The sequence below is a fragment of the Gobio gobio genome (assembly GCF_949357685.1).
Source record: "Gobio gobio genome assembly, chromosome: 9".
Classification (NCBI taxonomy): domain Eukaryota; kingdom Metazoa; phylum Chordata; class Actinopteri; order Cypriniformes; family Gobionidae; genus Gobio; species Gobio gobio.
Genome location: NC_137115.1, coordinates 9,103,495 through 9,130,474, shown reverse-complemented (window position 1 = coordinate 9,130,474; position 26,980 = coordinate 9,103,495). Strand labels below are relative to the sequence as shown.

The 26,980-nt window shown below is 40.7% G+C and overlaps 2 protein-coding genes across 4 annotated transcripts in view; one reads left to right on the top strand and one right to left on the bottom strand.

The window, feature by feature from the left end:
• Window positions 1–19,086, top strand: part of fam118b (family with sequence similarity 118 member B) — a 28,101-nt gene extending 9,015 nt beyond the window's left edge. For 2 of the 3 annotated variants that reach the window (XM_079824681.1, XM_079824682.1), the window contains 6 exons: window positions 799–1,051; window positions 10,593–10,820; window positions 12,100–12,228; window positions 14,537–14,846; window positions 14,928–14,993; window positions 15,293–19,086. In XM_079824681.1, coding sequence (XP_079680807.1) covers window positions 799–1,051; window positions 10,593–10,820; window positions 12,100–12,228; window positions 14,537–14,846; window positions 14,928–14,993; window positions 15,293–15,306 — 1,000 coding nt within the window. In that variant the 3' untranslated portion in view covers window positions 15,307–19,086. The remainder of the gene's footprint in view (window positions 1–798; window positions 1,052–10,592; window positions 10,821–12,099; window positions 12,229–14,536; window positions 14,847–14,927; window positions 14,994–15,292) is intronic. The other variant, XM_079824683.1, reaches the window with a different exon arrangement.
• Window positions 19,087–21,311: 2,225 nt separating this feature from the next.
• Window positions 21,312–26,980, bottom strand: part of srpra (SRP receptor subunit alpha) — a 30,426-nt gene continuing 24,757 nt past the window's right edge. The window contains exons 14-15 of the mRNA XM_079824680.1: window positions 22,509–22,607; window positions 21,312–22,426 (exon numbers count right to left, since the gene is read on the bottom strand). Of these exons, the coding sequence (XP_079680806.1) occupies window positions 22,298–22,426; window positions 22,509–22,607 (228 nt within the window). The 3' untranslated portion in view covers window positions 21,312–22,297. The remainder of the gene's footprint in view (window positions 22,427–22,508; window positions 22,608–26,980) is intronic.

Here is a 26,980-nt window from a genome sequence, read left to right as displayed (position 1 = left end):
ACATGGATCTTTATTTTCATTAAAAGGGCTCATTTCTGCTTTTGTAGGCTCATTTGGTAAACATAAGCAACTAATTTAGACGTGCAAACTGGGTGCCAGTGTGGAGAGCTGTACTGCTCGGCTAGATTTGCCTCGAAGTCGTGCATCTTCGGATGCGGAGCCGCACACAAAGTTACAAAGTTTGCACCTTCGCGCTAGTGCGGACACGCCGAGTTAAACCCAGCTTAAGCGGGAAGGCCTGAAGTTAAGTTGTTTCTGCCCCATACATGAGTTACATTGGTTACGAGAGTGTTCAAATTGCTGACTGCATTAATCGAGCTCAAACTTTCAACCCTATTACACAAATAAAACTTATTTAACAAATGTTTTTTGTTATTTTATGGGACATATAAGTTTCAACATCAGTAACAACAATACCACATTTGGTCCCAAATTAAATGTTCCCTTCTGAGTGACAGCTGAACGTAGGACAACATTTGCAACCTATAACATGCATTTACAAAATGGATTGGGAGAATTTTAATTTCCTGCTGACTTTAATTTTTATTCAATCGCACAAACCTGGGTTTTTAATTGTATTCTGATAAGTCCAACAATAATCGCAAGCATAGAGAATGAATTGAAAATAAAATGACTCATGAGGTTAATGGACCACCTTTTACTGAAATATTTTTTTCAGGTCCTATTTTTTTAAGTCAGTTTAAGCCATGCATTTGCATACAGCTCTGCTGCGTAGTTTGGTCCATATGCATGTTTCCTCTGACCTGATTACATTTCCTCCATCTCTGCTGACTATAGGAAGTTGTTGCCTAGCCTGAAGACCAAACGTGCCCCTGAGCTGGTGCTGGTAATCGGCACAGGGGTGAGTTCAGCCGTAGCTCCTCAGGTGCCCGCACTTCGCTCCTGGAAAGGTCTGATCCAGGCGCTGTTAGATGCTGCCAATGACTTTGATCTGCTTGAGGAGGAAGAGAGCCGCCGCTTCCAAAAAAGTCTGCAAGAGGACAAGAACCTGGTGCACGTTGCTCATGACCTTATTCAGAAACTTTCACCGGTAAGAATCTTTCACCAGTTTTTCTTATATGTGTTAAATAAAGAGTTAAACTTAAAGGGATAGTTCACCCAAAAATTAAAATAATAATTTACTCACCCTCAGGTTGTTCCAAACCTGGCTGAGTTTCTTTGTTCTGCTGAACATAAAAGAAGATATTTTGAAGAATGTTTGTAACAAAGCAGAGAGAAGCAACCATTGACTACCATAGTAAGGAAAAAATACTATGGTAGTCAATGTTTGTTCTATTTGCTTTGTTACAAACATTCTTCAAAATAGGAGGGTGAGTAAATGATGACAGAATTTTCAATTTTGGGTGAACTATCCCTTTAAGTTTTTAAGTTTGAAGTGTTCATGGACATGGTGCATTTATATACATGCGTTTGGCTAAAGAACCTGATCAGTTTTTGCATTCTCTGGGAATCAAAGCCATAACCCTGCTGTTGTTAGTGCTATACTCTATTTTTGAGCTACAGTACTGTTATATAGGTTAGGGATGCACCGGTTGACCGGCCAAAAACCGGAACCGGCCAAGAAACGGTTTTCTTTTTCCGATTTATCTGGAAGTGCGCCCGCGTGCACATACGCCTATATTGCAATCATTCACGAACATGTCACTTGTGTGTTACAAACGGAACCTGGAGAACTGAGGGAAGAGACGAGATACGCTGAAGGGAATGAAGAGCCGCTTTCCTGCGCGAGCTGAAGTTGCGCGAGCTTACCTCTCCACGCCCTGCACAAGCGCAGATAGTGAGCGTTTGTTTAGCTCAGCTTCTCACGTGTTAGATCGGATGAGAACGAAACAGACTAACTTGTGAAAAAGCCGAAATACTTCTTTTTGTAGCCTAAAGAAGAACATCCATGCACTTTAGAAATGAAATACTATTAGTTCTGTAGCCTGTAGGATGATCATTTATATTTGGTAACACTTTAGAATAATGGTCATTAGTTAACATTAGTTAACTACATTAGTTAACCTTAACCAATAATGAACTGCACTTATAAAGCGTTTATTAATCTTTGTTAATGTTAATTTCAACATTTACTAATGAGAGATTACTGCATTATTAAAATCTAGTTAACATGCACTGTGAACTAACATGAACAGCTGTATTTATATTAACTAACGTTAACAAAGATGAACAAATACAGTAACAAATGTACTGCTCATAGTTAGTTCATGTTAGTTAATACATTAACTAATGTTAACTAATGACCATTATTCTAAAGTGTTACCTTTTTTTTTACCTTAAAATTACATTGACTTAATTTGATTTAAAAAGCACCTGCTGTAGCATCTTAGTTTTTTTCGTTGCACTAAACATTATTTGATTTAACATTTTGGAACAATTATATACTTTGGTTTTATTGAATTTCACTGGTAAAGACTTTTTTTCTTTACACTGAATTTAAAAACAAATGCTGATTTAATTAACATCTTTGTTTGGATTGCAGAATATGCAGTTGTTGCCTTTCATTTCACCTTTCAGCCTTTTAATTTCCAATCAAATTTCCTGTTAATTTCCGATTGCGGACTTGTTTTCATTAGCCAAAAGCCAATTTAGCCTGTTAAATACCAAATAAACATCTTGTTCATGTATACTTTCATTATTTTATTGTGTAAAAAAAAATCGGAAATCGGTATCGGAATCGGCCAGTTTTCTTGAAAAAAATCGGTATCGAATCGGCCATGTAAAATCATGATCGGTGCATCACTAATATAGGTCTGTTAATTAATGTAGATTTTTATTAGGGCTTATTTTATTGACACAGATTTCACAAATTGATTTTATTTAGACAAGCTTTTTATTTGATTCAATTCCAATACAATACAATTCAAATCCAATATCAATTTAAAGGGATAGTTCCATAGGCGTCGATTTCGGGGGGGGCGGGGGGGACGCGTACCCACCAGATTTCGTCATGAGTCCTTTTGTACCCACCACTTTTTTTTTTTTTTTTTTAAACCTCGAGTTCAATTTTGCGGTGAAGCATTACATCTTTTCTCATAATAACGAGATCTTATGCCGTTTTAACGACATCTTTTGTTGTAAAAACGTTTGAAAAGCAGAAGCAAGCTCCGTAAAATAGGCTCTTCCGCTGCCTGTATCAGTGGCAGTGCCCATAACACGAAATTGTTGTAATGGATTGATGTAGCCTATACAGTTCTTAACAGCCATGGGTAGCAGGTGCCATGGACCGCTCATGATTTAGCGTAATGACGGACCCCGGTGCAGCCACAAATATCATAATTATCTATAGGCTAGGCCTACTGTAATTGAGACATTCAAGAAATGTATTAAAAAGAAAGACGCTTTCAGCCTTACTCAAAGTAGAGCCCTACATTTCTGCCCGAGCCCGACGGGCCCCGACTTTTTTACGCCCTAGGGCTGGGCTTCGGGCCAATTTTCCAGTCATAGCCTACCTCAGACGCGGGCCGGGCTTCGGGCTTTTTTAGGCTATAGGACGGCGCTATGCAACACGCATCGCCGCAAATGAGTAAAGCAAGCCAACACGCAAACTGCCACAAGTGAAACTGAAAATAAGCTAAGTTTTAGATGCTCAAAAGCACAATCATCTTCATTAAAATTAATGAGACTAAATGCTCTTACCAGTGTTTAGGTCGCTCGTTCTCATAATGCGGTCTTTGATGTTGAAATGAGCTGATGAATAAAATGCTCATATCGGTTGATTTCGTTGACATGAACTCCGTTATAGCACGGGAATTGAAGATCGTATATATATTCATTTCGCGGAGAGGTGTAGCCTAAGGTAAGACATGTTTTTTATTTTTAATTATTTGTTTAGATTGTGTAGCCCGTTTTGTTTGCGCGCGCCGTTGCGATCTGCCTGCCTCATCTTGTCAAAAATGCCTTTTTACTGTGATGGTGGTGATAATAGGCTAAACGTTTAAACGATGCTTTAAGTGTTTTTTATGGATTTAATAAGCAAGACAAGTCAAGTGTTGATTTCAGAGGCTAAAGTGTTGGGTTAACTCACTGTCGGCCGCTGGCCGCTTGGTCGTCACTTTAAAAAGCAAAAACTTTAGTTTAACAAACATTAAATGCTTTAAACATTTTTCTAAATTAACTTAATAAAGAAACAAAACGAAATATATCTACTTTGACATTAAAAACAAAACTGAACTATTTTAATGGCTGTAACTAATGTGTAATAGGGAGGATAAAAAAAACACGGGCTCCAGTGGGACTCTGATAATGAAGTGGTAAAAAAAATTGCAAAAATGAAAAATATTAAAGAATTCGCGGGGCGCTTTCGTCGGCATGAGTAAGATAGGCTATAAGACCCGCAAAATGTCTCTCATCTGACATTTTTATTTATTTAGGCTACATTAGTAAGCTGCTTTCAAAACATGACCTGCGCGAAAGAGAAAAAAAAATGTACCCAGCACTTCTGAAAATGCACTTCTGAATGCGTCTCTGTCCCCAGCACATTTCAAACCAAACTGACGGCCATGGATAGTTCACCCAAAAATTATCCCATAATTTACTCTCCCTCAAGTCATCCTAGGTGTATATGACATTTTTCTTTCAGACGATTACAATCAGAGTTTTATATAAAAAAAAATGTCCTGGCTCTTCCAAGCTTTATAAAGGAAGTAAATGGCAGCCCAAAATTTGAAGCCCCAAAAAGTGCATCCATCCATTGTAAAAGTAATCCACACGGCTCTGCGGTGGTTAATAAAGGGCTAATAAAACTTGAACGACACATTGTGAGACACTGTTTATGATTTGTGGGGAATATAAAAAAAGGAGTGGGTGGATTTTAACCATTATAGGGTGGTTGTGTACACACACTGCCGTCACACATTTATGTTCAAACACTATAAAAGTGAATTTTGCATAATACCGTATAATATTGAAGGTTAAAATTAACAACAATCCAAATTAAATTGGTATTTATTTTAAGAAATATTCAGCACTCAAATATAAACGTAAAGTTTAATTTAAATCGTTGCATTTAATGATGTAATTATGTTTCTATATTTCGTGCGATAGCCTAACTAGTAGTAAAGCGGAAGAGATGATCGGGTCACGTCTGCTTCTTGCTGCTGCTTGATCTGATGCGGCTACAGTGATCTGTCACGCCACATTAAACGGCAAATTTGTTTCAAATTTCGTGATAAAATTGACAATTTGAAAACTAGGACTTTTTTCCTATCAAAAGTAACAAAGCACCAAGCTTATTGCGATTTATTGGATGTCAGGCGTACTACAAAGAATGTTTTGTTTACGCAACAACAGAAAACAACATAGATTAAAAAAATCGATCTTGGGATTTAATAATCAATATCAGTTCATAAAAAAAAAGATGTGTATTGTCTGTATTGTCAACCCAGCACTATATTTTATGGCTTATGTACCATAAAAAATATGGGGTCAGTGAAAATGTTGGCATGGCAAGGAAAATCCTTATTTTAGAGCCCTGAAAAACATGGATCATGAGCACAATGCTAGGCAGTGCATGGAAGAGCACAACTTTGAGTTTTTCCCGTCATTAGTCTGTTCCTTTCTCTCCGGCCAGAATGAGGCATAGAGCCACATGCCACCTGTGTTGTTGTGTAAAAACAGCTCTCAGTGATTTATCCCTGTTTTTCATTGTCAAGCCCCTGTATCAATTGCAACCAAACCCACCAGTGTCACTAGAGGATTTAGATGGCATTAGGCCTGTCAAAGGGAGTTAGGTAATGAATTTCAGCACCAATGCTGGTGTTTCATTGCCTGGAATGGTTGTAGCTGAACAATCCACATCAACAAATCAACTCTCCTAGAAAAACATCAGCAATCACGATCACATAAAGTACCCAGTAAATTTCTAAACTCTCCAATGTTCTGGAACAAAGGCTAGGAAAGCCTAGCAATAGCAAGCTAGCTTTGAAAACATAAGATCCAACCCTCCCTTTCAGAGCGTCTCCAATGCCACACCTCCGCCAGAACACATGAATGTGCACAGCCAGAGAAGTCTGCAAAGCGCCACAAGTGACTGCGTTAAATTACCTCATGTCTCAAAGCACATAACATTACAATAATAATGAACCTAAACAACTTGCAGAGCTCTGACTTGTACCACCTGATTGCTGCAGATTCAGGTCCTGTTTACACTAGTGCGTTTTTAAGAAACGATCTCTGTCTACACTGCACGACCAAAAACGCATGTCACATGACCGCTCATGCACGTACAAGTGTAAACAGTTGGCTATTGTGCATGTAGGCAGCTGCAGTATTATACAATACAGCGTTTAACTGAACAATGGCTGCTAAAAGGACCACAAAGACAGCAAGTTTTTTGTAGTGTTAACAAGCGTAACCGTACCAAAACTTATGCGCTGATTCATTTCGGCTTAGAATGTTATGCCATAAAAAACGTATAAATCCGAGTCTGAGAACGTGAACAGCTCCAGGTAGAACGTCGTGGGTAGTCATCTTGTAATTCACCCTTCGCCGTGAGTTTGATTGACAGGCGATCTGACCAATCACATCGCCAAATCTGCTGTTTTGTCCGACAAAGCAGTCAGGAGAGTTAGTAATGTCGGTGGACTTGAACTTGAAAAACGGTGTGTACTGACGTCTCTCCGCGGTTGAAACGACATTTCTTTTAGTGTTCATACATGTTAATTTGATGCTTATCAATGAAGGAGGAGAACTAGAAGGAAGAGATGATCGGTCGAGGTGCTACAGCGACCACGACACATTAAAGGGCCATAAAACAGTATTTGTTGTTTAAATTTCTTAAAAAAAAAAAAAGACAATTTTAAAGTTGAGACTTTGTTTCATATCAAAAGTAGCTTGCTCTGTCCTGTCTGTCGGCATGTTGTCAGTATCCTCTTTGTTCTGCGATGTATTTTCTCTACGTGAGAACGTGTGTGGTGTGAGAAAGCCAAGGCTTGTCGGACATAGCAACAGTAACTAAAGTGGGCGGGTCTTTGTGAACGGTCAATTACGGTTACGACATGGCGTCAACTGTAAAGGTGGCTGCTGTTTGTTTATAGCTGGGTGACTGTGTGTCTACAACTCTGCATAGCCTCATTGTACGCGCTGATGACGTGGGATGTTTGCGCGAGCAGGGTTTGCGAGAGGATGGAAATATGCATGTTGACAGGCAAGTAGGACATTGGACGAACAATTTTGATCCTGAGACTTGATCCTGACACAAAAGATATATACATTTAATATTTAGACCTTGGATTATTGATTGCTAGGAGGATGTGAAGAGAGTTTCAGCCAGTATAACAAAAAGTGTATATGTAAAACATTGCCTACCCTACCTTTTAAGGTCTCCACAGGTCTTTTAATGGTTTAACCTACGTGAGTTTTGAGCCTTACGTGAGCAGAGCAGGCCTCTGTAGATCAAATGACCCGTTGGAGATCGGTGCAAAAAAATGAGGCTAATCTGAACATGCATCCAGGATTCACACCTCCAGAACAACATGCCATTAGCTAGACGATAATCCAGTCAGCTTTGGCGTTAAATATTTCCTTAGTTATGCATACTTTGTAATGTTCTCTGCAAGTCGGAGGATGCCAGTCAAAATAAACATTCACATGTTTGAGCATGAAAGTATGCCTGAGACATTCAAACTTCTGTTTTGATTCAGACATCAAAGTTTTTGAGTTCCTGCATGTTGATAAGCACAAAAAAAGTCAAAACCTTCCAATTATGATTTGAGTGAGTGTTCATCTAATTTCTCAGTGCTTGTTGTTCAATTCCATTATTAGAGTACCCAAATCAATTTTACATGGATGAAACAAGGCTGTGATAGATTTACAGTCTTTATAATGCATGTGCTGTATCCTAGATCACGTCATTTAAAAAACTTTTTTGGAAAGATGTTTCATCAGATGAACAATCTGTATATTGTTAAACAACAGTACAATCCATTGAACAAACTGTACTTCTATCCGTCAGCTTCATTTTCATTGCTGTCCATAATTAAATATGCCCTACACTGACTAAGGTCATGTAAAAAACAAACAGCTGCTGATTTTTGCACCATAAGAATAAACTTGCGTTTTACATGTTTTGACCACTTACAATCATCAAGTGTCAACATTTCATTCATTTCTTTCCACTGAAACTTCTCACTTTATCATGTCAACACAAAAAAATTATGTCATGGGCAACTCTATACAGAACTCATAAAAGACATCACATACATTTATATTGCCTGGAGCCCTGCAAATCTCGTTTGAGTGGTTTATATCTGTATTTAGCACTGACCACATGTGATCAGATGCCCGAGACAGATGTTAAAGGGTTAGTTCATCCCAAAATGACTAACACCCAAAAAATTATCCCATCATCATCCCAGAGGTTACATTTCCACTGGAACTAAACTCGCGTATGGCCGTTACTGGAAGCCAGTGATTATAGTTCATAAAGTTAGAAATATGTACATTTCTCTTTTAAAAAAATGCCTGGCTTCTTAACACCCTGGGAGCCAAATGGATTACTTTTATGATGGATGGATAGATTTTGGGCTTCAAAATCCATAAACCCATTATAAAGCTTGGGAGAGCCAGGATATTTTATAATTTAACTCTGATTGGGTTTGGCTGAAAGAGGAAAGTCATACACACCTCGGATGGCTTGAGGGTGAGTAAATTGTGGGATCATTTTTGGGTGAACTAACCCTTTAATACCAGGTGTAAACAGTTGAAAGGCACCTACACCTCTAAGTTCAGAGGCATTAGTTCACAGCAGGTGTGGAGGTGCTGATAATTAGCCTCTTCCTGAGAAAGTGGATTCTGCAAGCTATTCATAGCAGCCTCTCTCTCTCTCTGGTTTTCCATGTGCCTCGGCCAAGCTCAGAGAATGAATTCAGCTCAGTGTAATGAGATTGAGTCTGACCAGGACAAGGGCATTGCTGTCAGAACGACTCTATTCTCAGCAATCTCGCCACGATCTCTCACATACTTTCCAGTGTTTGAAATCAAATCATGTACAGTGTCTAATGAACACTTCCAGACTGAAATGTAAGTCACTTTAATGACTGAAGTACTTCTATTTCTTATGAGATTCCTGCTATCAGAAGCTTGCATGGATGAACCACCACAGAAAAAGTAAAAAGCAAGCTAATTTAATTGCCTACAATTTTATTAGTGCCCGGCCGATATGGGTTTTTGGGGGCCGATACCAATATTAGGGAGTAAAAAAAGTCAGATATCGCTATATTGGCTGATATTCTTTATGTGTATATTACAGTACAGTACCAGTCAAAAGTTTGGACACACTTTCCCATTGTTGTGTCCAAACTTTTGACTGGTACTGTGTATATATATATATAATACAATATATACATAATATACATACATTGTTCATAAATACAACCAAACAAACATACAAATGAAAAAAATATATTTTCAGGTTTTTCATGTATGTCTAAACTAGATTTCAGGTAGGCTACAGAAGTAATCAAATATCACTTCATAGTGTTCACTGTATAAACCTATATTAAAGTTATTCAGTCAAGAACAGTGACTGATTTCTTTTTTCTTCTGTCTTTTGTTATGTTGTCTTCCCTGCCATTGACGAGATTTTCCGGCTCGCCGTGTCTTCACTGTTCAATAACGCGATCATCAACATTAAACAGCATATAAATCAAAACGGCTATATTAATGAATGAAATATCGACCCAGGACGAGCTGTAGGACTGTGCAAGCATTTGGGGTGTTGATGGACTCGATCTACTCCATCTGTGTTTTCACCGTTCTGAATCCCATCTGGAGTAGTCTTTGACAAAAATGTTCTCAGCTTTTTGGTTGTTGCTTTCTTTCATGAAACTTAAGCACATTCACATTCAACATTCTAATGTTGATAAAAGCTCTATGCAAAAAGCTCCGGCGCACTCGCATCATTATTCCTTGTGTCTGATTTACATGTTTCGCGGTTGAGCAGCACGCGTCGCGCATGAGCCTGATTAATCGATGATCGATAGGTTTTACCAAAGAAATGTATTTTCGACAATCAATCGATCATCGATTAATCATTAACATCCCTTGTGTCCATACTGTATGTATGTGCATTTGAGTAGGAGAGGGAGCAGTAGAAAGAGAGTATTTACTTCCTGTACATAATAAAACGTAATTTTGTGGCAAAAACATGGAAATAATTTGTTGTTTTTATCCTATTGTTTACTATATTTATTTGCTTGTTCAGTGTCGCTGTGGGTTTTGGTTCTTTTGCTGTTGTAGGCTGTAAAGACCTTTGAAATGGCTGAAATGATTTGGGGAAGTGATACAGAACTGTAATGTGGTCAAAACCTGCTTGGAACTACTTTAGCCACACATTTCCCTTAAATATAATTGCACACCTTATAATATTCGTTAACCAATCAGAATCCAGCATTCAACTGCCCTGTAGTATAAGTACTTAATTACCTTTAATGTGTTCCTTAGAGCACAGATGTTTATATTCCCTTCTAGAAATGCTATGGTTCACTCTTTGTGACATTGCCGTACACTCCCAAAAGAGTTATTTAAATACTCCTGAAGTAAATCTCAGATTTCTTTCTTTTCACCCGTAGCGGACGGGAAATGTACGCTCCACCTTTTTTAAAGACTGCCTCTACGAGGTGTTTGATGACCTGGAGTGTAAGATGGAGAACGCTGGGAAGCATCTCCTCCGCTCTGTGCTGCAGCTGATGGAGAGTGGTGCTCTGGTCCTCACCACCAACTTTGACAACCTGTTAGAGATCTTCGCTGCCCACCAAGGGACCAAGCTGGAGTCTTTGGATCTCACAGACGAGAAGAAGGTACCTGCTATGTTTCCTAATGAACTCAATATAAATTAGGTCATTTAGCATTACAGTTAAAACTACCTTATCATGCGCTTGCAATGTTTTATATTTGAATAGTGAAGGAGGTGCAACTTTTTGATTTGGATTCGGTCAATGCATAAATGTAGCATCAATGAAAGAAGATACTGTAATAATGTAAACGTCTAAAGACGTTTGCTTTCTGAAGCAATGATATTAAGTAAGGGCTTAGTTCAAAATCGTGTAAATAGTATAAATTAACCTGTCAAAATCATGATTATTATTACATAATACAACTGAGACGGTAATCATTATAATAATGATAAATTACTATTAAGTTGTTGTATAATTTATAATGGTAATTAGTTCATTTTCAACCGCACCGAGATATACCGGTATTAACAATAACCGTGTTATAAAAAAGCTAAATATCGTTTTTGACAAGCAGGACGGGCGAGAGCCGTCACCTGCGCGTCACAATCGTTATTGTGTTAATTGTGGCAATATACTGCTATTGCCGATATCCCTGTTATTTCAAATGAATAGTACATGTATTGTAATATGGCTTTTTATATTAAAAAAATGACAAGGAAATGCAGTTTTTACATATGTAAATCGTAATTCTAATTCTAGTTTTGTTAGGTCATTGGGATCTCAAAGTCCATCAGCAATGTAACATCATATAGGGCGCAATTATTTAGTCTATGATTGAATTGCATTGTTTATGTTGCATTGTGTGATTCCCCTTCGGAGTTATAACAGTCCCTGACAGATACAGAACTGCATAGAAGAAGAGACCATAAGGACTTTTACAAAAATACTTGTCTTCAGATCAGTTGCTTTAAACTTCAAAATAATGACACAAATTTGTGAAATGATGTTCTTCAGATGTTCAGGGCACTGGGTTCATCTCTGTTTGCTTTGGCCATAAATTTCCTTCTGCACAAAGCAGTGAAAGCTTCAGCTATTAGTCATAAAATTAGTCTTATGGTCCCCGACCAAGCGTCATGTAGTGCATTAGTGCATGTAAGCTCTACAGCAGCTCACCTGAAGGGCCCTCTGAAACACAAGTGACTGCATGTTCAGTTCTCTGTGTCTTTATTAATCAGGCCGTGTGTGGTTTTCCATAGTGTGGCCTTTAGGCTGGGTGTTTATGCACCTTTTCCATCGAATGCCTCTTGATTAGAACCCACAGTCATTAAAAGCAGCTGGACCTAGTGGGAACCGGATTGGGCTCAGTGGAGTATGAAATGCGTCTGTGTGCATGTGTGTGCAGGTTCTGGAGTGGGCTCAGGAGAAGAGAAGACTAAGTGTACTCCATATTCACGGCGTTTACACCAACCCCAGCGGTATCGTACTGCATCCTGCTGGCTACCAGAATGTTCTGAGGAACACAGAAGTCATGGTGAGTAAAGGTTTTTTTCTCTCAGGAGAAAATGTAGTCACCACTGGAAGTTGATAATTCCCTGGGGTGAAGGACACAGTGAAGCAAAGCATTCTGGCCCGAAGAGACTCCCTTTTGTAGCAGTTTTTGTTGCTCTCTGTTCAGTCCTTGAACAAACTGTTAGGACCGCATTATCAACATGAAGCTGATAAAAGCTTCACAAAATAATGTTATGATGGTCCTTCACGTACTGCATTTTTTTGTCTGGATCAGTTGATTTGTAAAAGAAAAAAAAGCACAAAATAAACAATTCATACAGTCATTTGAATACACCTCTTCTATGATGTGCATGTATTAATTTAGACATTTGTTTTGAGGGAGCATAAAGTCAACATTTTTTTATTTAATTAAATATATGCACTGCGTGTTCCGGAGAGAAGCATGACTCTGTTCTTACACAATGATAGCGGCTCGGTTCACAGGAGGGATGTGACAGTGACGATATTTTCCCACCATCGATGTGTGACAACGCATCGCTTATTTGAAAGCGAAAGTAAAATGTGCACGTCCGCACAGGCATTCATAACGGGTGCGTGTTTAATTAATTCCTAAAGAAGTTGAGCTTCCTTGAGAAAGAACTGAAAACACTCGCTCTTCTCACTCAGCGCCAGTGGACGTGCACCGTTATGAATGCCTGTGAGTTTGAAAAACTTTTGTCCACCAAATCAGTAATGTGTTGAGACTAACTTGCATAATAAAATAATAAAACAGGAAATTCTATCATAGAGACCCCTGCAGACTGTCATGACTGCATCAAGGTTAATAAGTCTATAAAAATATCAGATTATTTGACCTTTTATGACAAGTTAAGGTCAGTTCAGATTGTAAAATGTCATGTGGTGTGACTCCCAAAAACTGAATGGTAGTTATCAAAATTCATGATGTATGTAAAAAATATGTATTACCTTGAAAGCTATACACTATATTGCCACAAGTTTTTGGACGTCTGCCTTTACATTCAAATGAACTTTAATGACATCCCATTCTTAATCCATAGGGTTTAATGTGGAGTTGGCCCAGGCTTTGCAGCTATAACAGCTTCAACTCTCCTAGAAGGCTTTCCACAAGGTTTAGGGGTGTGTTTATGGGAATTTTTGACCATTCGTCTAGAAGCGCATTTGTGAGGTCAGACACTGATGTTTGACGAGAAGGCCTGTCTCACAGTCTCCGCTCTAATTCATCCCAAAGGTGTTCTATCAGGTTGAGGTCAGGACTCTGTGCAGGCCAGTCAAGTTCCTCCAAACCAAACTCGCTCATCCATGTCTTTATGGACCGACGCTTTGTGCACTGGTGCGCAGTCATGATGGAACTGTTCACACAAAGTTGGGAGCATGAAATTGTCCAAAATGTCTTCCTTTCACTGGAACTAAGGGGCCAAGCCCAACCCCTGAAAAACAACCCCACACCATAATCCCCCCTCCACCAAACTTTACACTTGGCACAATGCAGTCAGGCAAGTGCAGTTCTCCTGGACTCAGACTCATCCATCGGATTGCCAGACAGAGAATCGTGATCCGTTACTCCAGAGAACACGTCTCCACTGCTCTAGAGTCCAGTGGCGGCGTGCTTTACCCCACTGAATCCCACGCTTTGCATTGCACTTGGTGATGTAAGGCTTGGATGAGCTGCTCAGCCATGGAAACCCAATCCATGAAGCTCTCTACACACTGTTCTTGAGCTAATCTGAAGGCCACATGAAGTTTGGAGGTCTGTAGCTCTTGACTCTGCAGAAAGTTGGCAGCTTCTGCCCACTGTGCGCCTCAGCATGCGCTGACCCCTCTCTGGGATTTTACATGGCCTACCACTTCGTGGCTGAATTGCTGTTGTTCCCAACTGCTTCCACTTTGTTATAATACCACTAACAGTTGACCGTGGAATATTTAGTAGTGAGGATGAGGAACTTATTGCACAGGTGGCAACCTATCACAGCACCACGCTTGAATTCACTGAGCTCCTGAGAGCGACCCATTCTTACACAAATGTTTGTAGAAGTGACTGCATGTCTAGGTGCTTGATTTTATACACCTGTGGTCATGGAAGTGATTGGAACACCTGAATTCAGTGATTTGGAAGGGTGTCCCAATATAGTGGTTTTTAATGGTTTTTTGAAAATAAAATCAGGTGTTTACGCTTTTATTGAAAATGCTATAAGTTTTTCAAAACCATATGAAATCAACAGTAACTTGTTTTAAATTAGAAGTAACTTGTTTTATTTCTCAGTGATCCATAAAATGTATCTGCCATCACTCCAGTTATGTTGTTTTTGCAGCGGGAGATCCAGAAACTCTACGAAACCAAGTCTTTTGTGTTCCTGGGCTGCGGGAGGACAGTGGACGACACCACCTTCCAGGCACTGTTTCTCGAGGCGGTCAAGCACAAGTCCGACCTCGAGCATTTCATGCTGGTGCGGCGAGAGGACGTGGGCGAATTCAAAAAGCTTCGAGATAACATGCTGGACAAGGGCATTAAGGTCATCTCGTACGGCAACGAATACTCTGACCTGCCTGAGTACTTTGAGCGGCTGGCCAATGAGATTTGCAACCGGGAAGTGGACCGGGACGTAGTGACCAATGGTTGGGGTAAGCTCTGGCTTTACTATTTAGACACATCACATACAACAGTTGGCGTTTTTCACCCATTCATTTGCTTGATTTGTTCAGGATCTCCCATCTCACAAGGCGAAGAAAGTCTAAATGGTTTTACGACCCAGAAAAACCTCCTGCAAGGTTAGGACTGCTTTCGTGTTGTCGGCCGCTTGCATGCTAAAGGCAATTTGGGCATTTGACTGAAGCATGTCGACGGCTTTCTTTCTCCTTTTCCCTTTCTTTCCTTCAATGCATGCTTCTAGAACGCTAGACTCGTAGACCTGAACGCAGCACAAGGGCTTCTGTCGTTGTTTTAAACTCGCTGCACCTTTCCACTGTACTCTTCTGCTCCTGACCCCATGTGCGCTGTGGCTTCCCGTGATGAAATCTTCCTGTTTTAACGAGATCTTAATTGTAGCTCTTCCTGTCTCTCTGTCCAGACTACCACTCGTGACACAAGTGGCAGTCTGAGAACATTTCCACAGCTCGGCCGACCCCCTTCCACTCGGGTCTGGTATGACCAGATCTTCACGCACAACAGACTCGTTTCTCATACTTGAACCGAGCGCCATCAGTACCGGTTCGCCTCACACGGGAAAGGCGTCTGTAAAAACACCACCAAGCAAACTGTGAACTCCTGCAACTCGGAAAATGTTTATGAAACTCTTCATGTGAGTGAAGGAGAAATTTGTGGAATTTTTTTCAAATGTGGTAATTGAAGCGTGGACCAAGAATGATGTTCAGGGCCAGTCTGATCTTAAACATGAGCTGTCACATGTAGTAGTTTCTCGCGTCTCATTTTTCACATCAGCAAATGCACCAGCAGTATTTCAATAATGTGTGAACCAACAAAATACATGTCCTGGGTATGTTTCACCCCAAAATTAAAAGGGAAAAATAGAAAATGCATTTTGAATAAAGACCATTAACGTGGTACACACACACACATACGAAGTCTCATGCACAACAAGGCTTTTATTTTTTATAAAAAATATAGTCAAATATGATTACAATTTAAAAGAACTGTTTTTGTATTGTAATATATTTTATAATTTATTCCTGAATTTTCAGCATCATTACTCTTGAGTGTCACATGATTCCGCAAGGATGCATTAAAGAGCACCTATTATGGCATTTAAAATGTTCCAAATATTGTTTTAGAAGTCCCAAACAACAGTTTTGCATGCATGCAATGACAAAAAAGACTTTAGTTTTCTTATAATATGCATTTATTTTTACCTGTTTTGACAGCGATTCTCAAATGATTCCTTTAGTGATTCACTTTTCAAAACCCCGCCTTTACGTGACACTAATCTGCAGTGATTGGTCCGATGACCCAGTCAGTTGTGATTGGTATAGTCTGTGCAGATATTTTCGGAAACGGAACGCCCATCACCATAAATGGTTTTCGGTTTAACCTCTTTACTGGATTGGATTGACATTCGTCCTCAAGCTTTATTTGTTTAAATTAGCTCAAATGACTGTCAGATGTAAGTAATTACCATGACAATCTATACATCATTTAAAAGATCTAAGAGTCAAGCTTCCATTTTTTACCTCTGTTTTAGGGCGTTTTCACACCTGAAAGTCCGCACCAAGGTCCGAACCGAAGTTCATGTTTTGATACTTTTTATATATTCGGTTAGTTTTGGTTTGGTTTCACATTGCAATTATGTGAGCGGACTAAAGAACTTTACATGACGCACTTGCGTCCACTCGTCATCATCTATGTGGGCGGCATCTGGACATTGATTGGTTTGTAAACGGACGTGCGTCTGACGTCAGCGTCTTTGACAAGTTGAATGAACGGACGCATATCGTTGCCACTATTGAACAGTGCGCATTGCTTGACTATTTTTTTATTCGTTACGTTTAAAAAATGACATTTCAAGCTTTATATACACATATTTCTCATGTTTGTGAGGCAAGTAGCCTGCTGAGTTTCGGTTTATTTGAGACCCGCTCCAGTTCATGTGCAAAGCATGTGATCGCTCCCGTGATTATTGCTATAGACTATTTGCTTCTTATTTATTAAATCCAGGCAATTATCTGATTAAACGTTGATTAAAATTAAGATACAATTTATACAGAACGAAATTCCCATTAAAGAAATGCTTTCTAAGCAAAATCATACAAAATTTAGTTTCAAAATTATTTCTGACTTTCTGTCTACTGACATATTGCGCATCTTTTCACTTTTCATAATCAATGTAGCCTAGATTGAATTTTAAAATAACGTTATAATATTTAAACATAAACAGGAACTTCCTGTAAATGGTCTGAAAGTCCGAACCATACAGAAAATGCTTTCACACTAGAAACGAACCGAACCTTTGTTCAGTTTGATCCGGACCGAGACTACCTCTTTTCGTCGGACCAAATTTCGTCTGTTTGGTCCGGACCGTGGTACGGGGGAGGTTTCACACCTGCAATTTTGATTCGGACCAAACTGAAAAGTCCGAAAATCCGGATCAAACAAGGTAGGTGTGAAAACGCCCTTATTCTCAAAGTCTTATAGTGACAGTAATTTGTTAATATGTGTCAGGAGTTATGAATATGAAAACCGCGTCGGTACCGTTTGATTGTAATATGAGCCTCAGCTGATCTCATTCATAAAAAAACTCCTCTATTCTCCTCACGAAGACTCGCGACAAATCAACATCCCTCAGGGCTTTTAGTTCAAAAATGTGCAGATGAGGAGAAATATTGATAGATTCTCATATATCTGTGTCAAATTTCTAAACAGGAGTATTTTTTTATTCAATACTTCCTCAAAATGCACAGATGTAGCCTAAACATGAGCGATTGAGTCTCTTATGTGTTGTTTTCAATTCATACTGGCAGCCAGAGGGCGCTCTGTGCACATGTAGTCCATATATGGTACAGACAGACGAAGAAGAACCATGTGCCATAATAGAAGTCAATAATAAAAGCTTCCTGAGATCGCGAAACATGCAAATAGAGACATTTGAAGACTAATAAACACACAATCGCGACGATGTATGGTTTTCTTCAAGCCACTTAGTCTTCAAATGCTCATCCTTGGGTAGAGGAAAAAAAGTTTGCTTTTGAGTCGCACTTCAGAACACAGCGTCTCGTCTCCATGATGTTTTCTAGTTTTCACTGGCGTCTTGGAGCGCAATAAGTGGGCTTATCGTATTCAAATAACTTGACAAGTTGACGTCATCTAGTCAGAGAAAAAGCTTCGGTCTTCTAACGATTCTTAAAAATGACTCCGAGTCGACTCTTACTTTTGAAAGAAAATAACTATATATACAGTGCACTGTCATATTTCAAACTTTGCAGGATGTTTTCGTTCACTTAGATCGATGTTACACACTACATGAAAGGTACATTTTAAAATTCCATGATAGGTGCTCTTTAAATTGATCAAAAGTGATAGTAAATACATTTATAATGCTACAAAACATTTATATTTGAAATAAATGCTGTTCTTTTAAACTTTCTACTCATAAAGGAATCCTGAAAATGTTATTGTTTTCCACAAAAATATTAAGCAGCACTGTTTTCAACTTTGATAATAAACCATTATTAATAATCACATACCAATAATTGAGTATATTATGACAAGTTCTGAAGGATCAAGTGACTCCGAAAACTGGAATAACAATGCTGAAAATTCAGCTTTGCGTGAATTAATAAATTACATTTGAATATATATTCAAATAGAAGTTATTTTAAATTGTAATATTTCACAATATTACTGTATTTTTCATCAATACAAATATAGCCTTGGTGAGCATCATATTTCCGAAACATTACAAAACTGTAGCGTGTACACACATACACACTTTTTATTCTATTAATTGGTTGAAATATAACTCGGGACATTTCTGTTACAACTAAATCTGGCCTGTAAGAAGAATGAACTGCAGTGAACACATTGTAAAGGGGGACTGAGGTGGGAATCAAAATGCTTGTGGTTTCTCAGGCTTCGAAGCATCTCCGCTTCCACGAATCTACTTGAACTGATATAATGCCATCATTCCTCCTCTCGAGCCACACAACTTTCAATACATTGTATTGCACTTGGACCGTTCCCATTTATAGTCTTAAATGCTTGGCCAGTAATGCTTTAAAAGAGATACGTAAACAGTTGTTTATAAACCTTTTGTATTTGAACTCCAGTGGTCCACTGTTTTATCATCTCTGTCCACAAATGTCTTTTAGGTATTTATATGCTATTTTAAAATAAAACATCTGTTTGGTACCAAACGTGTTGTTGTCATTACTACATGCAAATAGAAGCTTTGAGGAATTACATCCATCTATCTTATTTTGAACATAAGAGTGTATGAGGCCATTAGTAACTTGCTTCCTGTGCTTCCTGTGTCCTGTGCTTCCGAGCAGAAATTAGATGTAAAGCTCTCTGCTTGCAGTATGTCAGTGACGCTCACCAGGAAAATGAGTGAAACTCACACACACACATTTTTATAAAATCATACGTCATTAATAGCGGTTCACTTCCACGATTTAGTACGATTGCGTTCACATCAGCAGCAACACCCTTTTTAAGCGGACCCGCGGGTGCGCACGATTCTAAGGGCCCACACACTTTTGGGGCCCCCAGAGATTGGTTTATTAGTAGTAACAGTACTAGTTGTAATGTATTATAAATGTATAATCTACCAAAGAGTTACAAATATAAAAAAAGATGGCTTATTTCTGCATTTCCGGCAAAATCCAGCAAAATGCTCCACTCGTGAACTGTTTACGCTCAAATCCCACTCCGACATGAAGTTTCTCTGTACTATAATTGTTGCAGCCATTAAGGTATTTATTTTTACATTTATGTTGAAATATTATAATTTAAATTTTTTATGTCCATGTTGACAATCTGTGTCGATTATGAAAAGTGAACAGCATGAGATGGGACACATCATAAGATGCGCAATGCAAGGAGACATGGAGTGGGTCAGACATGATTGTGACGTCTTCATTAAGTTTTGTTTTGTAAAAATTGTATCTTAATTTTAATCAGTGTTTCATCAGCCAATTGGGGCATTCTGGGTTGAGCAAGCAGAGCTTAAAAATACACTGTGTGATATTTTCCCCCATCTAGCTATCCACCCATCCCCCATCTAAGGTATATGACCATCCAGTGAATATTAGTTTCTGTTCCTCTCAATTCTGATTTCGTTTTAACTCCTACGGTGGCCGATTTTGTCCAAGATTAACATGGCTTCCAGTTCGACCTCGTCCACATTCGACACGGTGCCATCGAGTGTTAAAACGCGAAAGGCGAAGCTTGAATTTACGGGTATGTCCCTCTTTGGCTAATGTACTTTCAAGATGGAGGGGCAACATGGCAACATTCGAACCCCTCACCCGTATGTATTTTCAATGGCATATTATAAACTTACGAGAATACTTTATTACTTGAAAGAAGTAAATATACATTAATGAGCACATATATTTTTGAAAGAACTAAGTGTTTTTAGCTAAGAATAAACTAAAAAAAGTTACACCGTGTAGCTTTAAACGGTCAGTATTATTAAATTGCAGACAGATTTTGGATAGCTAGGTTGGTGTGGTAGAGGGCCCAAAATCATATTCTTTCATAGGGCCCAAAATTGCTAGCAGCTCCTCTGGTACAAACAGACATTTTTATTTGAAAAATGTATAACTGCTCTGTCACAAACATCCAGTCAGATTGTCTCAATGACCACCCTGATGGATTTGCCGAATATAACGGTAATTGATAACTTGTGAGTTTGTGAATCTTTTTGACTGATATATAAGAACCGGTAGCCTGACCCACATCAAGATGTTGGGTCTGGAAACTCACCATTGACAGGCCTCAATCCGAGGGGCGGGGCAAACGGTTGTCTTTCAAATTCCCTCTGCATGCAATTGGATAGCGCCATGACCGCCACAACCAACCAGAGGAAAGAAGAAGGTGAAGCCGAGCTAACGTTAGTTGATATACTTTGCCGTTTCCGGTCGGCAAAACTTTGAACATATCTTTTCTCAAAAAAAAAAAAAGCTTAACTCCAAGTCTTCCAGAGTCGCGGCCAAAGCCGATTCAAAAGACCGCTGTTTGTCAGCTTTGTTTACGAGTAGCACGCAGAACCTCCGCAACTCTGCCGTGACGTGCCGTCATTATGTTGAGCCCGCCCACCGACTCTACACACACTGTGATTGGCCTGACCAGAGTTTGGTTTTTCCAGCTCTCAGGTCTACCGAGAGTTGCTAGGCTACACTCGCGGCAAAATACATTTTCTGCCGGTAGGGCGCGTCTAGATTTCTAGGCTAAAGAACCGGTCTATAATAGTTAAGATTTAGGGAATCGGACTCCATCGGTCATGTTAATTTTTACAAGGCAACAGGCATTTCTATTTGTATTATTTCTTTAGAAATGAAACGCAGTGGTGAAAATACCAGTACTGTACAGGAAACAAACTACTAGTGTGCTACCAATCAAAACAGGTCATTACCGGCTATTATAGCAGCTTTATTTAAGAAATATTACACATTCTCAAAGTACAACATTTTCTCGATGGAGCTCTCCAGTCTTGCATTTGTGCTACCGCAAATTAATATGAGAATTAAGACCTGACTTTGTTCTAAAATAAAGCATGAAGGGATCTGAAAGAAAAGAAAAATGACAGTACGGTTACTAATGAATTAAAACAAACCATGTAAATTTGCAGGGATTCAGATAGTTTGGTATACGCAGCATTTTCGAACTCTTTGCTGAGGTGCCTTCACTCAGACCTCGGCCTTCAACCCTCAAGCACCAAATCTTTCCATACCTTTTAATAACTTTCATATCCAGTGACATGAAAAGCCTGAGTAAAAAAGGAAGCATGAGGAAAGGCAGCATTTGTACGGAATTGTTTTGGGAGAACTGAATGTAATGAGCTGAGGCACTATGGTAGTGAATTCATGAGACCGTTTGGGTTGCGGGCCATCTTCTGAATGTACCTACGTTAATCAAATAAAAAGTAGACAAAATACATTTAGAATATATTATATTTCTTTTATAACATTTGAATGACACCTCAAATCCATCTTCTTTTTGTTTGTTTGTGGGGAAGTACGTATGAGAACACTTGATCGTAGCGAAGAGAGGCAGAAAAGTGCAAAAATACTTTCCTCATCTCATCTTGAATAAAAAGATCTAAATGAAAGCGTTTGTAGCTGCTGCTCTCTGATTGGCTGTGTAGCATATCAATCAAAAATGGTTGCTGAGGTGAGATCAAGTCAAATGTTATTCCTTCCACTCATTAAACTGAATCAAACACTTTTTCTTCCTAGAACAAAACACAAGAGGGATCCTAAATATGAACTGAATTTCAGTTAGACCTGTAGTAAACCAAAAAACACCTATCATTTGAACACACAGGCATGTCTGCATTCACGGGACGCTGAGAGGGGTCACGGGGTCTCATATCTAGCTGTAGTGAAACCGTGAAAGTGGCTCAGGCCTTCATGAGCGTGCTGACCACAGCCCTGGCGTTGAGGCTGCGAAGATCGCTGTATGTCTGCCCGGTGCCCACAAACACGATGGGCTGTCCCGTGATGTAGGTCATGGAGATGGCAGCGCCCACCTACAGGAGACATGGGTACGTTTCTCTTAACCAAGGTTCATTTCACAAGAGGGCCATGAACAATGGGTTCAGACAGTCATACCTTGTCATCGATGGTGTCAAACTTGGTGAGCACGATGCCATCGATAAGCCTGGGTTTGTCGGTCTTGGAATGATCAGCCAGGGCTTGATTAAATTTAACCTAAAGAAATGCAGCAAACATCCATGCATTACACACTGAATATTAATATTAACAGACCTGAAATATTCGTTATGAAGGGCAGGACTGGTTTCTTGCATCGATTTCCAAAATTCAAATCGATACAATAGAAACAGAATGGTAAACGGCATGTATGAGGATGACCGGAAACTGGGTGGGGCTTAGAAGCCCAGACGCTGTTTTTAATTGGTTGAATTATCCTGCTTTAACTTTTCCTTGTGTATGTTCAATTTAATTCGTTATTAAATACCTTTCTCGAGGCGGTAAAGATGGACCAATCACATTATTGTAAATATATATAATTTAGATTTTTAAAAAATGTTTTTGATGTTTGATCACTAAGGCTGCCTTTATTTGATCAAAAATACAGCAATATTGTGAAATATTCTTTACACTTTAACCAGTGTTTCCCCTACCATTGTTTTGGGGGGCGCCCCGCCCTCCAAACGACCCCCGCCCCCTGAATGAATGACAAAAAATATTTGTCATTACGGTCGACAATAAGAATTGCCCGATGGTTCAGTGCCAGCGTGAAAGACACTCGGGCCAAAGCTGCATCTTCACGGAAACTGATCATTTGCGCTTTTTTAAGCCTTGCCAATTTAAATATTCAAGCGCTCATAGACGAGAAAGTGTGTCTCTCAGTTTGCTCGTCGCGAAGGGCAGCAACACACCCCCCACACACACACACGCCCACGCGTCTCAGTGCGCGAATATTCACACAAAATTATATCAAAATGACTGTCTTGTTGAGTATCATCGTAAACATAGTCGGTTAGGTCTTTTAAAATGAACGTAAACATGAAATTTGCCAGTCACCGCCAGCATTTATGGTCATTTTCACAAGTTTTAATGGTCCACAGAATATCTAAACATGCAATATATCAAAGAAAGAACAGACCCACTGTTTTATTCCAGCTTCATATATTATTTTTTTAATCAACACTTGAATGTTGCAAGTTTCATGAAAAAGCAACATTTTGAGCATAAAGCTGAAAAAAATAAGTTTTTGTAAAAGACTAACGTTACGTCTGAACGATGAACAAAACACAGATGTTGTAGATGGAGTCCATCAACAGCCCAAAGCTTGACAAGTCCTATAATTCGTCCTGGGTTGACATTTCATTCAATAACATTAGGCAGTTTTGATTTATATGCTGTTTAATGGTGATGATCGCGTTATATTACATATGCATCTGCTTACACATGATATCGCACGTTGCTTCTTCGGCATTGTTTTGATCAGGAGATTCTGTTCTCGTGCAGGAAATGCGCTACAGCGCCCCCTAAAGTATAACAGTGAAAACATGGAAAGCCGGAAAATATCGTCATTGGCTATATAAATATTGAGATAACAAAAGACAAAAAAAAAATCACTCACTGCTCTTGACTGAATAACTTTTAATAAGGGTTAATCTGTATTTATATGCAGTGGCATATCATTTTATGCAGATTATGCAGTTATATTTTACATTTGATTACTATTTTTGTACCTGACAATCTAGTTTAGACCTACATGAAAATAACTGTTTATTTAATTTGTATATGTTTGTTCTGCTTTATTTATTTGTGCTTTTGCTCATAATTTGATTATTTGTTCTTATTTTATTACTGACGGTCTTTAACAATATAAAAAAAATATATGAGTTAGGATTTTAGTTTTTAGAGTCATAACCTTATTTATTAAGCTTATATGGCTCAAAAACAATACTAGGCCCATTTTATTTTATTTGTCTTTTTTTTGTGGTGGGGTCAGTGAAAATTCTGACAGGGCAAGTAAAAATTTGAACCCCTGAAAAATATCCTTAGCATTGAGCCCTGAAATATAGTATATATATTGTTTATATTTATTTACCAAATTAATTAATTTATTGTCTATGGCAACACCACGTATCCGTAACACTCCCGCTCCGCGACACTGGTAGTTTCGGGAGGTCCCCCCCCCCAAAGCTGTAAACCTAGGGGAAACACTGTTAACAATAATAGAATTTAAAAAAAAATGTTTTTAACCCTCTCCTTGAACTGTCACCTTATCGTGGTGGAGAGGTTTGAGTACCCGAATGATCCTGGGAGCTATGTTGTCTGGGGCTATATGCCCCTGGTAGGGTCACCCAAGGCAAACAGGTCCTTGGTGATGGGCCAGACTAAGAACAGTTCACAAACCCTTATGCTCACAATCACATCAAGGACCGTGACGTCGCCCGGCATGGCGCAGCCGGGGCCCCACCCTGGAGCCAGGCCCGGGGTTGGGGCTCGTATGAGAGCGCCTGGTGGCCGGGCCTTCCCCCATGGGGTCCGGCCGGGCTCAGCCCGAAGGAGTGACATGGGGCCGCCCTCCTGTGGGCTCACCACCTGCAGGAGGGAGCGTAAGGGGCCGGTGCATAGCGAATCGGGCGGCAGTCGAGGGCGAGGCCCCCGACGATCCGATCTCTGGACACGGAATCTGGCTTTAGGGACGTGGAATGTCACCTCATTGGCGGGGCAGGAGCCTGAGCTTGTGCGGGAGGTACCGACTAGAGATAGTCGGGCTCACCTCCACGCACAGCTTGGGCTCTGGAACCACACTTCTCGAGAGAGGCTGGACTCTCTACCACTCTGGAGTTGCCCATGGTGAGAGGCGGAGGGCTGGAGTGGGTTTGCTTATAGCCCCCCAGCTCAGCTGCCATGTGTTGGAGTTCACCCCGGTGAATGAGAGGGTCGCTTCCCTGCGCCTTCGAGTCGGGGATAGGTCTCTCACTGTCGTGTGTGCCTATGGCCCAAATGGCAGTGCGGAGTACCCGGCCCTCTTGGAGTCTCTGGGAGGGGTGCTGGAAAGTGCTCCGACTGGAGACTCCGTCGTTCTACTGGGGGACTTCAACGCCCACGTGGGCAGTGACAGTGACACCTGGAGGGGCGTGATTGGGAGGAACGCCCCCCCTGATCTGAACACGAGCGGTGTTCTGTTATTGGACTTCTGTGCTAGCCACAGCTTGTCCATGACGAACACCATGTTCAAGCATAAGGGTGTCCATCAGTGCACGTGGCACCAGGACACCCTAGGCCGGAGGTCGATGATCGACTTTGTGGTCGTGTCATCAGACCTTCGGCCATATGTCTTGGACACTCGGGTGAAGAGAGGGGCGGAGCTGTCAACTGATCACCACCTGGTGGTGAGTTGGATCCGATGGCGGGGGAGGAAGCTGGACAGACCCGGCAGACCCAAACGTACTGTGAGGGTCTGTTGGGAACATTTGGCCGAGTCTCCTGTCAGAGAGATCTTCAACTCCCACCTCCGGCGAAGCTTCGACCAGATCCCGAGGGAGTCTGGAGATATTGAGTCCGGGTGGACCATGTTCTCCACCTCCATTGTCGCTGCGGCCGCTCGGAGATGTGGCCGTAAGGTCTCCGGTGCCTGTCGAGGCGGCAATCCCCGAACCCGGTGGTGGACACCGGAAGTAAGGGATGCCGTCAAGCTGAAGAAGGAGTCCTATCGGGCCTGGATGGCTTGTGGGACTCCTGAGGCAGCTGACCGGTACCGGCAGGCCAAGCGGACTGCAGCCCGGGTGGTTGTGGAGGCAAAAAATCGGGCCTGGGAGGAGTTTGGTGAGGCCATGGAGAAAGACTATCAGTCGGCCTCGAAGAGATTCTGGCAAACCGTTCGACGCCTCAGGAGGGGGAAGCAGTGCCCTACCAACACTGTTTACAGTGGAGATGGGCACCTGTTGACCTCAACTGGGGATATCGTCGGGCGGTGGAAGGAATACTTCGAGGATCTCCTCAATCCCACCGACATGTCTTCCGTTGAGGAAGCAGTGGCTGGGGACTCAGAGGTGGACTCGTCCATCACCCGGGCTGAAGTCATCGAGGTGGTTAAAAAGCTCCTCGGTGGCAAGGCACCGGGGTTGGATGAGATCCGCCCTGAGTACCTCAAGTCTCTGGATGTTGTGGGGCTGTCTTGGCTGACACGCCTCTGCAACATTGCATGGCGGCCGGGGACAGTACCTCTGGACTGGCAGACCGGGGTGGTGGTCCCTCTTTTCAAGAAGGGGGACCGGAGAGTGTGTTCCAACTACAGGGGGATCACACTTCTCAGCCTCCCCGGGAAAGTCTATGCCAGGGTACTGGAGAGGAGAATTCGGGCTGATAGTGGAACCTCGGATTCAGGAGGAACAGTGTGGTTTTCGTCCCGGTCGTGGAACACTGGACCAGCTCTATACCCTTTCCAGGGTGCTGGGGGGTTCATGGGAGTTTGCCCAACCAGTCCACATGTGTTTTGTGGATTTGGAGAAGGCATTCGACTGTGTTCCTCGTGGCATCCTGTGGAGGGTGCTCTGGGAGTATGGGGTCGGCGGCCCCCTGCTTAGGGCTGTTCGGTC